The sequence below is a fragment of the Sinocyclocheilus rhinocerous genome, unplaced genomic scaffold (genome assembly GCF_001515625.1).
Source record: "Sinocyclocheilus rhinocerous isolate Xijiao unplaced genomic scaffold, SAMN03320098_v1.1 scaffold1213, whole genome shotgun sequence".
In the NCBI taxonomy this organism is placed as follows: Eukaryota; Metazoa; Chordata; class Actinopteri; order Cypriniformes; family Cyprinidae; genus Sinocyclocheilus; species Sinocyclocheilus rhinocerous.
Window position 1 is genome coordinate 171,769 of NW_015625600.1, and position 14,995 is coordinate 186,763.

Sequence of the window (14,995 nt, forward strand, 5' to 3'; positions counted from 1 at the left end):
AAATCGTGATTCATTTAGGGGTAGGAGTTTATATGAATGTGTGTCTGAGGGGAACTTACTGTCTTTAGAATAGTTTAGATGGTATTTTTTCTTTTCATCTTGCCTCTGTATAATGCATATTAAAGTTCATAAGTGCAGAGTTGCTTTGTTTACAGCCGAAACTAAGGAAACTCTTTAAGCGCCACCTGCTGGCAGAGAGTGCATCTGCATCTCGTTCAGCTTGTCTGTGCTGTTTGTTTCATGCAGATATTTTTTATGTATAGTTTCACAAAACTGAAGTCAAACCATTCTGTTTTTGCTTCAAATTTCGAAATTATACAATCTAATTTATATAAAAAATTGCTCATGTTGCATGTATGCAGCATCTTTGTTTGGATCATGATTAAAATGCAGTGGTTGCCTCTAATTTTAAATGGAAAGAGCACAGACAAAACCTTAGTTTGTTTATATGAAGAGATTTTTTTTATTTGTGTTACTTATTTATTTGATTTGGGGCTTGTTTTAAAATTTCAATTTAGTTTTGTTATTTACATTTACATTATATTTAAATTGTGTCGTTTAGCAGACGCTTTTGTCCAAAGCGACTTACAAATGAGGACAATAGAAGCAATCAAAACCAACAAAAGAGCAATAATATGCAAGTGCTATATTAGTATATTATTATAGGCTAGTTATATTTCAATTTCACAAAGAAATGTGCAGCATTTTGTCCAAGCAATAATAAAAGGACACATTTAATTTATAATTTGTCTTAAATCTCATGTAAAAATTAAAAAATTAAAATCGTGAATCGAATCGTGAAATCAAAATTGTGAATCGAATCGTGAGTTGAGTGACTCGTTACATCCCTATAAATAAATAAATAAAAATAATTTTAATCCATTTCTACCCAATAAAATATTTTAGAACTTTGTAAAACTAGCAAAAAATTATAAAACAACAATATAAAATGTATGTGTCTTATTTTAAATCATTTTAAGTTATCTTGAGGCCCCCTTGGACGTTTGCTGAGGCCCCCGGTGGACCCCGACCCCCTGGTTGTAAATATATCTGTAAACATTCCACATTAATATGTCCCCGTACCTTGCCAGGAAATTGACGATACCACAGCAGCAGACTGCTTCACAGCAAAGCAGTTTATCAAACAGTGCTGTAGCATGTGAGAAAGGAAATGTTTACACTTCTGATGATTCCAAATGTGTGAAACTAATTCAAATAGGTACCAACATAGCCCTGAAAATAGTGCATATTTTACAGTTTTGATTGAATATTTTGTTTGCTCACTACCTACCCAAGTTGCAAATTTTGTCAAATCCAGTGACTTGACCATTGCTCTGCTTACTGTAGCAACATGGTACCCTGTAAACATGACTTTGCCTTCATCCTGTCTGAATTAAAACTGGCATAATCTGTCTCTTGAAAGTTACATTGAAACCAGGCAGATTGGAACGATTTTAGCCAGTTATTTTTGTTTATACAAGACGGTACGTGGGCAGTTTGTAGGAGGTCCGTAGAAGTGCTGTCTGAGGCTGAGACTGTGTGTAAGTTTAAAGCAAATGCTGTTATTTTTTAAAAATGCGAATTAAGGTGTTTTTCTGACCTTGACCTGCAGGCACAGGATAAGAGGAAAGCCTTGGAGGAGACCAAAGCCTACACCACCCAGTCCCTGGCAAGTGTGGCCTATCAGATCAATGCATTAGCCAACAATGTCCTGCAGTTGTTGGATATCCAGGCCTCGCAGCTGCGCAGGATGGAGTCCTCCATTAACCACATATCTCAGGTCAGATACATTAGTTTTTAATATATCTCGCTCACCATCTCATTTCCTTTGCTTTGTCCTTGACTGTCTAGAGATTTCATTAGTTGCTTCTTTTCTTTAAGGACTGTCTCCATGTGAATGAATGTCTGTCTCTCATAGTGACTGACTAGTTAATATCTGTCTTGTTTTCGGGTCGCCTCTTTTGTCCCCCGCTCCTCCTTCTTCGCAGATGCATCTCTATAGTTGATTTGGTCATCATGGAGATGTAAAACTCTCCCATGGAGTTCTTGTGCAAACCTTATTCCACTTCCATATGGTGCTGTTAGTTGCTACAGGCTTCCGTCAGACCCATTAGTTGCTGATGTCATTAAAAAAGGTCTGCAACCCATGGCCATAAGGCAACTGAGCTGATATTTAGAACAACACTAGGTGACTCAGGATACATTTAAATGACAACAATGTACTAAAAATGGGGGAAAAACACATGCATTTTTTAAACGTTTTGCATGCAGATGACAATGTTATCAAATGTTATTCACGTGGATCTGCGAAAACAACTAAAATCACTGTATTATGCATGCCAGGCCAGTAGTTGGAGATGTCACCTTTGTAAAGAAACGCTATGCATCTGCACGCATAACTATAGACCAGTGGTTCTCAATTCCAGTCCTCGCATACCACTGCTCTGCACATTTTGTATGCATCTCTTAGCACTTCAGATGTTTGTTCTATTCGACCGTAAGTGCCCTGCTAAGTGGACATCACAGGATATTGCGCCATGATTCCAGTTCGAGGGGAGCATGTATGTTCCATTCAAAGGCCATTAAAGTGAGTGAATTAGTGCCCAAGCAATGAAGGTGTGATGGCACCGACCTATTGTATCCATTGGATTTCTTCTTCTGCTTCTGCTTCTGCTATTGAGTCTATGACAGCCCATACAAGCGCTTGCGGGAAAGTTATAAAATTTGGCACACTGATAGAGGACATTCTCAACATTAACCACAGAAAATTTGGTGTGTCTAACTTAGACTCTCTAGCACCACCACTTGTCCTAAGTTTCACTCATGTTTATGCTAATAACCTTTGAAATGTAAAGTCTAGAAGGAATATTTTTTTCCCTCTGATTCCTTGGCTCATGCAGACTCAAATGGCCACCAAAATTTTTATTTCTACAGTTCAAGATTTTTCGCCATTTAGAATTTTTGGAAAAACATACTTTTTCGAACTCGTCCTAGACGGTTAATTCGATTTTCACTCAAATTTACACAAATATCTTCAGACCATGCTGGCAAAAAAGTTATCAAAAGCTTTTTGATAGACCCATCTGTTCTCGAAAACCATGCAAACGAATTGGACGAAAAGCTCGCCAAATCAGACATGAGGCTATATCTCTCCAACGCTTTGCCGTATTCAGACCAAACTTGGTGTGTGTTATGATAACCATGATCTGGGGTTACTTGCACAGTTTCGCCACAACTCCACCTAGTGGTCAGGAGATATGAACAATTGCTATTTTTGCTTAGAATTTCTAAACGGTTTGCCCAAAAATCATAAAATCCTCATTAGATTCAGTACTGCAAGCCGAGTCGAATGATATCCAATTTTTTTTTAATACATTTTGAATTTCATACTAAAATGCTGTATTTTATGAACGCATTAGCATAATGTTACTAAACTCAGTATGGGTCATTGGCACGATACCCTAAAGGAGCCGGCAAAGTTTCAAAACAAAACTAGATATTTTCATCAAATTTGACACACATATGTATGGGCACACTCTGAGGACAAAAGTGGTGGGATTGTGCCTCTTGGTGACCCTATAATTGAACAAAACATGAAAGTATATTTATATGTTATGATAGAAAATACACTATTTTAAGAATGCATTGGTGTACTCTGTATGTGCCATCAGCACCATGCCCCTGCATGTTCTAAAAAGGATTTGAGATAGCGCCACCTTGTGTTAAAAAATTATTATATTGAAATTTTAAAAAATGCTAAAAGCTTTTGATTATTTTTGTCTATTGTCGTGTCTTGATAGATTCCTTGGATCATACCAAGAACATCAATACTAATTATGCCATAATTGGCTGAACTTCCCATCCACCATTTTTCGAACTCCTCCTAGACCTTTGGTCCACATTTTGCGAAATTTGACTCAGATCAACTTCAGACCATGTAGACAAAAAGTTATCAAAAGCTTTTTTCATAGACCAAAACGTTTTCAAATAATGCATCAATGAAATTGTTGGCATGATGCCAAACTGATACTGAGGCTGCAACTCTGCAGCACTTTGTCATATTGACACCAAACTTTTTATGTGTCACTGTCACCTCACACTGACCACACCATAACATTGGTCAAAAGTGATAAACCAGTAAATCGTATTACTACTGATTATATTTATGATTTTTCAGCCATTTTGACTAAAATCATTCTAAAATGGCTTTAATTACTCATTGTTGCAGTTGGTCTGATGCTCCCATGTCATGCTTAGCTCTTAATTTTCCCTCTGTTGTGCTTGGTCCCTTAATTGCTGCTTGCAGCTATGTTTAAAATTGTATTTATTTACAGAGGTATATTATGTCACACTTCTCTAGTAAGTTTCATCTGTGTGTGTAAAGACACTGCAGGCTGTGGCATAGCGCAAATCCATGAAGGAATGTTCCGAAGTGAAGTAAACTTAAACGGATTTCCTGTGCTCAGGGAGTAGGGAGCAATGAACACTCTGTAGAGACCATGTCATTCGGAACAGAGTTTATGCATGGAGCTCTCTTCTTACGAGCTGGTTATCTCTATCAGGTGTGTTAAATAAGAGAGACATGCAACATATGCAGAGCGGTGGTACGCGAGGACTCGAATTGAGAACCTCTGCTCTAGACTGAACACATAATACACGCGTATGACGTCACCGGTTTCACAAATTCACATTTTTTGCAGTTCATTCTGGTATTGAATTGTCCACAAAGGATGCATGCAGTTATTATTTTCCAAAATCAGTGTTTTTTAAAGTAGCATAATTTACTGCCGACTGTTTGCAGCAGTGGCAGTAGGTAGACAGCTCACTAGGCTTTTGAAAAGAACTAAAGTAATAGAACACAGTTTGTTGGCATTTCTTGTCCATCACTCAGAATTGTGGGAAGGTTCAACTACTTATGACAGTGTCAACGACCTGCAACCATCTGAAGATTCTCAGAATTAGATCTCTTATTTGACAAACACCAATTTCTGTCTTTCTAACTCTCATAGCACAAACACTGCCCTCACTGAAGTACTAAACCCAGAATTACTAGACTGATATAATCTGCCAATCACATTAGAGCTTTAATCGGCAGATGTTGATGGGATCAATCGGTGTACAGTGGAGCGTATTTTCAGGCCTCGTCTCCATTCGTATGTGTATCTGGGAATGACAGTGGGCTTTATGAATGGCTCTAAGACAGGCTCATTAAGATGGTCAACAGAGGCTTGTTCTCTCTTGACACAGCCTCCACTTACAGTGTCAATCATGATTCTCTCCAAAGATGGAGATGAGAATAATAGGACGGTTATGTTAAAAAACAGTGTGCTGTCAGTGAGCTAGCTTTCTGTCGTAGCATGTTGAACTAAAGGTGGGGGAAAAAGTTATTCAGTGATGCATCAGTATTCTGAATCACTCCACAGAAAACAGTGGTGGAGTGTCATGCCTTGCTTGCTGCCAGTTACACACACACACACAAACATCAATCAAGTATCTAAACACGCCTGAACCAGCTAATAAAGGTCCTCAAGATCACTAGAAACATCCGGGTAGGTGTGTCAGAGCTAAACTCTGCAGGACTATTGCCCTTTTGGAGCAGGATTGGACACCCTGTCATAGTTTAAGAGACCTGATTTAAGTTAGAACCTGGCAGAATTATTCTCAAAAAGATTCTCTCTGTAAGAAACATCTAGTCAACTCCACAAATAGTAGTAGTTCCAAAAACAAACCATAATCCTGTAGCCTCAGTGCTTATTGCTGCAGATAAGTTATGACTAGGGTTGGGTATCGTTGTTGTTGTTTTTTTCGATACCGGTGCCAAATCGATACTTTTAAAATGGTTCCAGTGCCTAAACGGTGCCTGAACCGATATTTATTAAAAAATAAAATAAATAAATAAAAATTCCCCCCAAAAATGATGGATTGGCCATTAGAACAGAAATAGAATAGAGAGTGCAAATGTTAGAGGTTTTTTAATAAAAAAAAAAAAACAGGCAGATAAAATTAGAAGTAGCATTAGAATAGAGAGTGCTAGAGTTAGCATTTTTGTTGGTCCAAAAAGAGGACATGTCCAGGGAAAAGAGGACGTATGATCACCCTAATTTATTGCTAATCGATGTATTCTTTTTAAAGTAGCCTATGGAACATATTTTCTGCCTCATTCTGTGACAAGAAGCCACATCAGATCATAAAAGGAAGCATTTGACTGGTGTTGTGGAGTAAAAAGGTTACATATTGGTACCGGCTTTCGGTACCCAACCCTAGTTATGACTGCCCTATTCCACTGGAAGGTGACTAATGTCTATAGAGTGGCTCTAATCTCTCGGCAGAGGCACACCCAGAGCTTTGCTGACAGAGGATGTTCCTGTCTTTACAGCATTTCTCACTGTTTCCTCTTCCTCTGTCTGCCTATTAGACAGACCGCACTGACAGCATGTGGCCAAATTAGATTAGAACATCAATGCAGCAGACTAATGGGCCAGCAAGCCGGCCCTGGGGTTCACTGTTTTTATCGAAGCTCCACACTGAATGTTTAGAGTTGTGTTATCACGGATATGTCACGTTGGAACCGGCCCTGACCCTGAGCGTGGGAGGCTGAAGTGCTGCTACCTAGACCAGCACATGAAGAGGCTTCTAAGAGACTGTGAACAGTCAGCGCTTTGTCTGGCCAGCTGAAGACTTGGCAGAACACAAGGAGTCTCGTTTTGCTGTTTTCCCTCATCATAGCTGCGAGTAAATCCATGTCTATCTGTTGCATCTCAGAGGAGCTACAGAGGTAAAGGCAACTCTAAATGGATTTCTGAAGCAGCATGCTTGGAAATGTTTCCAAGCATATCCCATCAGCGTATATGGTCTCCCATTAACTCAGAATGATAGGTTCCTCTCAGGGCACTTGAAGTCGACATGACATCCAATTTTAACCCGTCTTAATACATGTTCACTGTTTGCATGATTCATGAGTAACATTTTTCCAAAGGAAAAAGTTGTCTTCATAATGTTTCAACAGAAATGAAGTAACATGCTCATCATCTACACAACCATTTTCAACCTCAAAGAGTTTCCGTCATGCTGTGTTCCAGACCAGCTCATTTGAGTCCAAGTCCAACCTCCAAGACTAGGATGAGTCCAAGTCAAGACAGAGACCTGAAGAGGGTCTGAATGATTCAGACGGTGTTAACATGTTTTCCTTTGGGGTGAATGAAGCCTGGTTTTGCATCAGTGTCATGAAAACCTCTACATGAGTCAGTACAGACCACAAAACGTATCTGCAGCATTGTAGTACTCTCGAGTCTGAGTCCAAATGCTTCTAAGTTCATGATAACACCAAGACCGTGAAAATATGGTCTTGCTCTCAAGACCCGAGTCCAATATCGAGGACTACAAAACTTCTACCATCTCCCTCTTTTCACCAAAAATGCGCTTGATTGATCTATTCCAACATTGCAATTTGCATATCCGTCTTTGAGTATGTTCAAGTAGGATGTTAGTAGGAGAATTCCAAGTTCTGAGTTGTCTAGAATGTAACAATACTTGTTTATTCCTTGTTATGCTGTGGAATATCCTCTAATGAGCTTAAAGCTCTGTTTTGTGCTGCATCTCTGTTCATTTTCACCAAAGTGCAGGTTTATAGTTTATGGGACTGCAGAAATCATGCCATCCAAGGAGGTTCTGGACACTTGGTTGTTGCATGTGAAATGTAAATACTTAGCCTCGCACATTGAGTTAGCAAGATTAACTGCAATTCTTTCTGTCTGTCTCCATCTCTCCTGACTGACTCCATTTTGTGTGCTCTTGGCACATGAGTTTCATACAAACAGGAAATTGAGCTCTAGATATGGGATTGTATGGAAGACCTGCCTCCCCTGTGTTTCTTGACAATCAAGTATGGCCAAAATGTGTCGTTTTGGAATAAAAGGTTATGTAGGGGCCAGTGGTTCCATTCAATTCAATTCAAGTTTATTTGTACAGCGCTTTTCACGATACAAATCATTGCAAAGCAACTTTACAGCAAATTAAGTTTCTACAATATTTAGTGGTAGCTTATCAGTGGTGACTGTCAGCTTATGTCCATATGGCAGAAATGTACGGAAAATCAATTAAAGACGTAATCAAACAGACGATGAACACTATTAACAGCAATTATTATTTGATGCAATCAAACTTATAGCAAAATGTGATAGTTCTGTCAATCGTGTGATTTTTTTTTTTTGTTCATTGGATTGCATTGGGGTGCTGTTTAGACCGTCCCCATAAACTGATGTTGACTACAGTGATTTGATTCTGGAATGAAAACCTCCCATGCAATTTCCACACAAATTTCCAGAGATATTGAGAGTATTGAGCATAGTTTTTAGTTGAAGACACTCTCTCTCTCTCTCTCTCTCTCTCTCTCTCAATATTGTCAGTCGACTGAAAAGAACCACTATGAAGCTTGACACAAGGTTTTCATTAACTAAATCCAGAACTAAATGTACAGTACTAAAGTACTGGGACGATTTTGCGCGAACTATTTCCCAGTACCATTTAAAGGGTTGCATTCGCACCAAGAGTATGTACTAAGAAGTGACGTAAGTTGTCCCGATATTATCACTTTCAGTAGTCGATACTAATAACAGTGAAATCTGATTATTTCCCATACAAATTTCAATGCCAAAACTGAAATCCCCCTATCAGGCCTACCTGATTTCATGAAGGGCAGGCACCTTATTCCTCTCAGGCCACTTGAAGTCAAAATGACCCCAAAATAACTTTCTTAATGCATGTTCCTTGTCTTATTTTGCATGACGAATCACTTATTTATTACAAAGCAACATGAGCTACCACAAATTTCAATGCCAAAACTGAAATCCCTCTAACAGGCCTACTGGATATGTTAAAGGGCATTGATTAGTGCCCGCTAATTAGCTAAATAACAATAGTACTGCTGTGAGGGATTTGACTCTCAATGGTTCTGCTAAGACTTTTGGTATGTAGCTACTTCTGTCTGTCAGTCTCTTTTGTCCTCCGTCGATTCCTCAACCTCGCTCATGTTATTTACTTTATTGTGTCTAATCTGGACATGTTAACCTTGTGCACTTGAATTATTTTCACACAGGAGCGACGAGATTATATTTGTCTCAGCGGATTACTCTAGTCTTAGCTGTTCTATGTTGGAAAGCTCAAATCCTTTAGATTCAGAGAGTCCACATGGAGTCCATGTTCAGGAGACCTGATCTGTTTGGTTTTCCACTAAGTTGTAGTTCATTTTGCACTTATGTTGTATGGCTAAAGGCTTCACTTGTATGTACAGCATGTAGATGTTTCTTTAACTTTGTCACATGAGGTTGATTTGAACTTTTTACTTTTGTAATATGCAACCATCTACTTTTATATACTCTTAGACTTTTTCAATCATTTTCTGCAAAGTAAAGGCTCAGTTTTGAAAAGGCTGGCTTCTCATTCATATTACTTACAGCAAGCATTCATCTGGCTTGCTGCAGAGATAGCAGCCCACAGATGCTCGCGGTCACCCTGTCTGAGAGAAGCCAAAGCCAGATGGAGCATAACACAGCCGTAAATCTGTGAAAGGAGCGCATGTCCTCACCCTTCAGCTGTGAATGTTGTTAGTGAGCAGCAATCCAAACTAACCGAACTGCGTTCTTGCTTTTAATCACCAAGTGTTTCTGTTCAGTGCTGCATATGCGACAAAGAGCCATGCCACATGTTCTGTTGCATGCGTGGTTTGTTTTCTCCTGTGTTGTATTGGTTATGTGCTACAAATGATGGTTCACTAATGATTTAGCCTGCTGTGGGTCTCAAATTGTGAGAGTAAATAATAATAAAAAAGAAAAAAAACTTGGCAAGCAACCCAAACATCAGGGTGTGGTCCTTTTCTCATTTCAGAAATAATCGTGTGGTTTTACGCTATTATTAAACACTAGCATGGAAATCTTACTGACATAACCACACAAAGTGGTTGTGTTTGTGTATATGTGTGTGTTTTGCTCAGGGTGTGTGCTACAGGCCACTGTTACTCAGCCCTCGCCTAAAGATATGCGCAACGCATCTGTCTGTTTGTGCATAGCTGGCTTTTCCGGAAGCCATGCCACCCCTGGGGTCGCTTCATTAAACTGCTGAAACGCCTTTTTTTGTTTCCTGTCAAATGCTGAAGCGAAACTGTCTGTCTGACCTCTATCAATGCATCTCGCGTCTTGTCTGTGTATTCTCCACAGTGCAATTGGAAAATTCACTTTTATGATTTATATAAAATTCACTTTCACATTTATAAGCTGTATTTGTACATTTCAAATACACTTCACATTGAAAAATATTGAACAGATAGCATTTTATTTTACTGTCCTGTTCTTCGTGTATGTGAGAGTAACAAACATAATAACTACTTAATTATATTTCCAATTGTTTGCTTTCACAAATGATTGAGAATGATGATTAAGATGTTTAACAAAAATGTTATTACTTTTGTCTTGTTTTTTTACACCACATGACTTTTTTTAATGTATTTATTTTTATACCACGTGACAGTTTTATTTTATTTTTTTCACTTGAAAGTAGTATAAAAGTTTTGTACATTTCTAAGAAATTAGTGCCTAGTTTTCTGTCAAACAAAAATAATATATGTCATTTTCTCTTCAGTAGAACCTAGTACCGACTACGTCTGGTACACAGTTGTTGTCTGTTTGACAGCGTCTGCTTAAAATGCTCATATGCATATATGCTTGTGTGTTCTGTGAATAGTACATGCAGTAATAGCATGGCTGTGTGTATGTCTGGTCAAATGTTCTTCTTGGTCTGAATGCTGTTATTAATGTCAACACACTCTTATTCAGAGGTGCTTTAAATATATTCTGTCATTTACTGAAAACCATTTAAACCTAGCACAACTGTTTCTATTTCAACTATCTTTACATGTATGCGACTTCTATCTTTTTTTTCACTCTGAGCATGCTTGTGTCTGTGAGAGACAACACTCTCACTCAAATGGTGATGCAAAAGTGCAAAGTAATGCAAAGTAACCAACACACTACTTTTCATACAAATAAATAATTGAAAGTAATTGTTGTTGCGTTTAATGATTATTTTTGGAGAAGCTGCTTATTTTAATTACAGATTTGCTTCTCAATCAAACTATGGCGTAATTAAATTTACAATAACTAAACCTAAAAATACCTAAATCAATCTCTAACTGTTTCTATTTCAACTATCTTTACATGTATGCGACTTCTATCTTTTTTTTCACTCTGAGCATGCTTGTGTCTGTGAGAGACAACACTCTCACTCAAATGGTGATGAAAAAAAATACTTTTTTTAATGCAAAGTAACCAACACACTACTTTTCATACAAATAAATAATTGAAAGTAATTGTTGTTGCGTTTAATGATTATTTTTGGAGAAGCTGCTTATTTTAATTACAGATTTGCTTCTCAATCAAACTATGGCGTAATTAAATTTACAATAACTAAACCTAAAAATACCTAAATCTATATCTAAAAATTATGCAGTTACTTGCCAAATTGTTTTGTCTTTTATTTGATTTACATTATCTTTGTCCTGTTGATTGGAAAAGAAAGTTTAAAAGTTGAATTTATTTACTACTATTTAATTGACAAATACTTGGACTATCTTCCATTGTTTAATGTGTTTATTTATATCAATATTAACTTTTTTTGTGAAAAAAAAATGTTCTGTAGCATTTTTAATAACAGGTTTCCCAGTGATTTTCAATACAAGATATCAAAATCATGTAAATATGGATATTAGTATTGACTGCTAAAAACAATGTTATAGGGACAAACTTAGTGGAGATTGTTTAGGTCACACAAATCACACCCTTTTGAACCCTTTTGGCATACAGAGAGAAGCAAGTTTGATGAGAGCCATTTCCCACTTTTACAGTGATGTTTAAAGGGGTCCTATTATGCTTTTTCACTTTTTCAACTTTAGTTAGTCTGTAATGTTGCTGTTTGAGCATAAAAAACATCTGCAAAGATACAAAGCTTAAAGTCCAATACAAAAGGAGATATTTTATTTAACAGAAATCACTTTTCAAAAACTACAACGAACGACTCATTTGGAATACAACGCATATTTTCTGGGATTTGTGATATCACTAGGGCTGGGTATCGAGTTCGATACTTTTTAGGCAGCGACCGAATTGCCTCGATACCATCGAGTAATGAAAAACATCTTGTCGTTCGGTACCAAATTTCGATATTTAAGGGGTTAATCTCATCAACGTCCGTGGGCCAATAAGCCTGCAGCACTAGGTGTGCTCGACTAGAAGCGGTGCGGCGCAGATCGATATGTGTTTGACATCCGCAAGAGTGATTCGAAAGCGTACGGAGCAGTCTGCTCTCTATAGCTTGTGGTACTGTAATACACCGATCGGTCTGCACAGTCAGTCCGCGTCAAGTCGAACACACCTACTAGTTTACACAGGTTACACCAGATTCGAGTGGGAAGCGTGCCATTGCAGACGCTCGCGAAAGCATGCAATCGCTCTCTTATGTGCGCTGTTTTTACGGTTTCACTTTCGCTTTCGAAATCGATCGCGTTCAAATCACCACCACCTTCGGTTGGTCGTTTCGCATATTAATCAGTGTCAGTGGTTATTGGCCTGAATAAGCTGCAATGTGGACCAGACTTCATGCCAACTCTCTAAAGTCTGGCTTCAAAAGACTATAGAACAGATACAGTCTTGCCAAACTCAGATGACCTACTGTGATTTGTAATTAGTTAGATCCACATGCTGATTAGCAATGTGTGAAAGCCATTCAGGGCTCAAGGAATAACTGTGAATGAGATGGAGTGTACATGTGATCTGTTTTGGCAGCAGGGTTGGCCTTCAACATATGATGTCGAAATACTCCCAGTTTGAAACCAGGCGAGGCATTTTGCTCAACCCTAACCCTTGTCAATCAGGAGAAAGCTCTCAATACTTGCATCTAAAACAATGGCACACGTAATTGTTTTTTTGTTTTTTTTAGGGCATTTGATAAAGTTGGACCACCACACATTGTGCAATATGTAGCGACTCAGCACATCTATTTTTCAGCTTACAGGAAGGAGATGAAGTCAGTTTGCGCTGCCCTCCCACTTCCCCAACACCAGCTGCTCTGCTGATTGTAGAGCTCAGCTCACTCCAAAAAGAGCTGCTGCTTTTTTACTAATAGCACTTTTCTAAAGTCTACATCAATTTTTCGTCCATTCACATTTTCGTGTGCCAGAGAGAGTACTGTTCCCTCTGACAGCACTGCATGGAAAGAGAGACTTCAGATCGGGCGAACGGCAGTAAACATTTTAATTGGTGTTGTATGCTATGTTATTGGTAAACTTGTTGTCCATGAAGCCTAATTGAGGAATCAGTAAAACTGAGCCTTTATGAGAAGCTGAAACCTTAGTACTACTGAGTGCAAGTTATGCAGAGCTGTTCATATTATGTACCCAGAGTGAGTAATTAATGACAGAATTTTAATTTTTGGGTGAGCTATCCCTTTATTTGATGGTTATAAGTTGTAAGTTTTCCCATAATACCTGACACAATGTCACAACATTTTTTACAGTTAATTCTTAATTTGAACTGGATATTTTTGTATTTTACATTTTATATCAAAAGTTTTCAGTATATGCTCAGTGCACAAACCTCCTTCTTCCTGATGTTGAATAGGAGCTGGAGCTGCTCTGACTCCACGTCTTTGAGAAATGAATGGGATCCTCTGTGTGTCTGCGCTACAGACACTGCTGGCCTTTCATCTGCCGCATCTGTACTCAGTCTCGTGTGCCAGAGAGAGTACTGTTCCCTCTGACAGCACTGCATGGAAAGAGAGACTTCAGATCGAGCGAACGGCAGTAAACATTTGAATTGGTGTTGTATGCTATGTTATTGGTAAACTTGTTGTCCATGAAGCCTAATTGAGGAATCAGTAAAACTGAGCCTTTATGAGAAGCTGAAACCTTAGTACTACTGAGTGCAAGTTATGCAGAGCTGTTCATATATATACCCAGAGTTCACTGTGTCAGCCTTTTGTGTCTGTGATTTTGGCCTTTGGATAGACTGTAGATAGTCAGAATGAATTGAAAAGCTGATTTTTAAGCCATTCATCAACCTTAAAATGCAATGGCGTAATTACATTGTGAGTGAATTTTCTCATATTCTTCTGAGAGCTATACATTATCATTTTCCTGTGTGTGTTTTATGATAAAGATGACAGGTGTGTTTTGTAGAGTAGATTATTTTGGACAGAATTTCTCAGACTGAGGTTTTGTCAGAGGGTCCATGGAAAATTCCTGAATTGTGAACAAAAATATAGAGACGTATGACATCCTCAGTGTGGAAAACACATACATAATCACAAAATCTATAGTCAGAAAAATTTCATTTACTGTGTAACACGGAATGTCGTGAAATTTGGATTAAAAAAATCAGGTCAAATTCACTCAAAAGTCAGTCACATGATATGTTCTAGTGTCTGTGATTGTCAAATACACATAGAAACTCAAAGGTCTTCACTACAAAACAAAAAAAGACTTCAGTTTTGAATATATTGACAAAAATATGTTTTTTTTTTCTTTTTTATAGTATGTATTTCTTAAAGTACTACTAATTTATTTATTTAAACGCAGTATTTTCTTTAAAATACTTTTTTATTTTTTTATTTGGTTACATTTTAAGATAAATTGTTATAGTTGTATGAATTTGTTTGATTACCATAATTTTTAAATTAAAATTGAATCCCCAAAAATTTTATGGAAGACACAGAATTTAGGAAAACAAAAATAAACAGTTTACATAAAGCCCTAAAAATACTGAAAACCACAGCAAGTGATTAGAACCAAATCAGCAACTATATAAAAAAAACAATTGACAATAAATATACATTTATGAAAGCCACAAATTCTGTTCAGACTTTTAGTGATGCATCAAAAACATTCTTGTTATTTGTTGGTTTTGGGGTTATGAAAGGGGTCCTTGATTTAAAAAAAAAAAAAAAAAGTTTG

At 37.7% G+C, this 14,995-nt stretch overlaps 1 protein-coding gene across 2 annotated transcripts in view; it reads left to right on the plus strand.

The window, feature by feature from the left end:
• LOC107758303 (abl interactor 1-like) overlaps positions 1-14,995 on the plus strand; it is a 69,547-nt gene that overhangs the window by 15,133 nt on the left and 39,419 nt on the right. Inside the window, exons 2-3 of one of the 2 annotated variants that reach the window (XM_016576027.1) lie at positions 981-990; positions 1,613-1,780. In XM_016576027.1, coding sequence (XP_016431513.1) covers positions 1,751-1,780 — 30 coding nt within the window. In that variant the 5' untranslated portion in view covers positions 981-990; positions 1,613-1,750. Of the gene's footprint in view, positions 1-980; positions 991-1,612; positions 1,781-14,995 lie in introns of those variants that run through there. The other variant, XM_016576021.1, reaches the window with a different exon arrangement.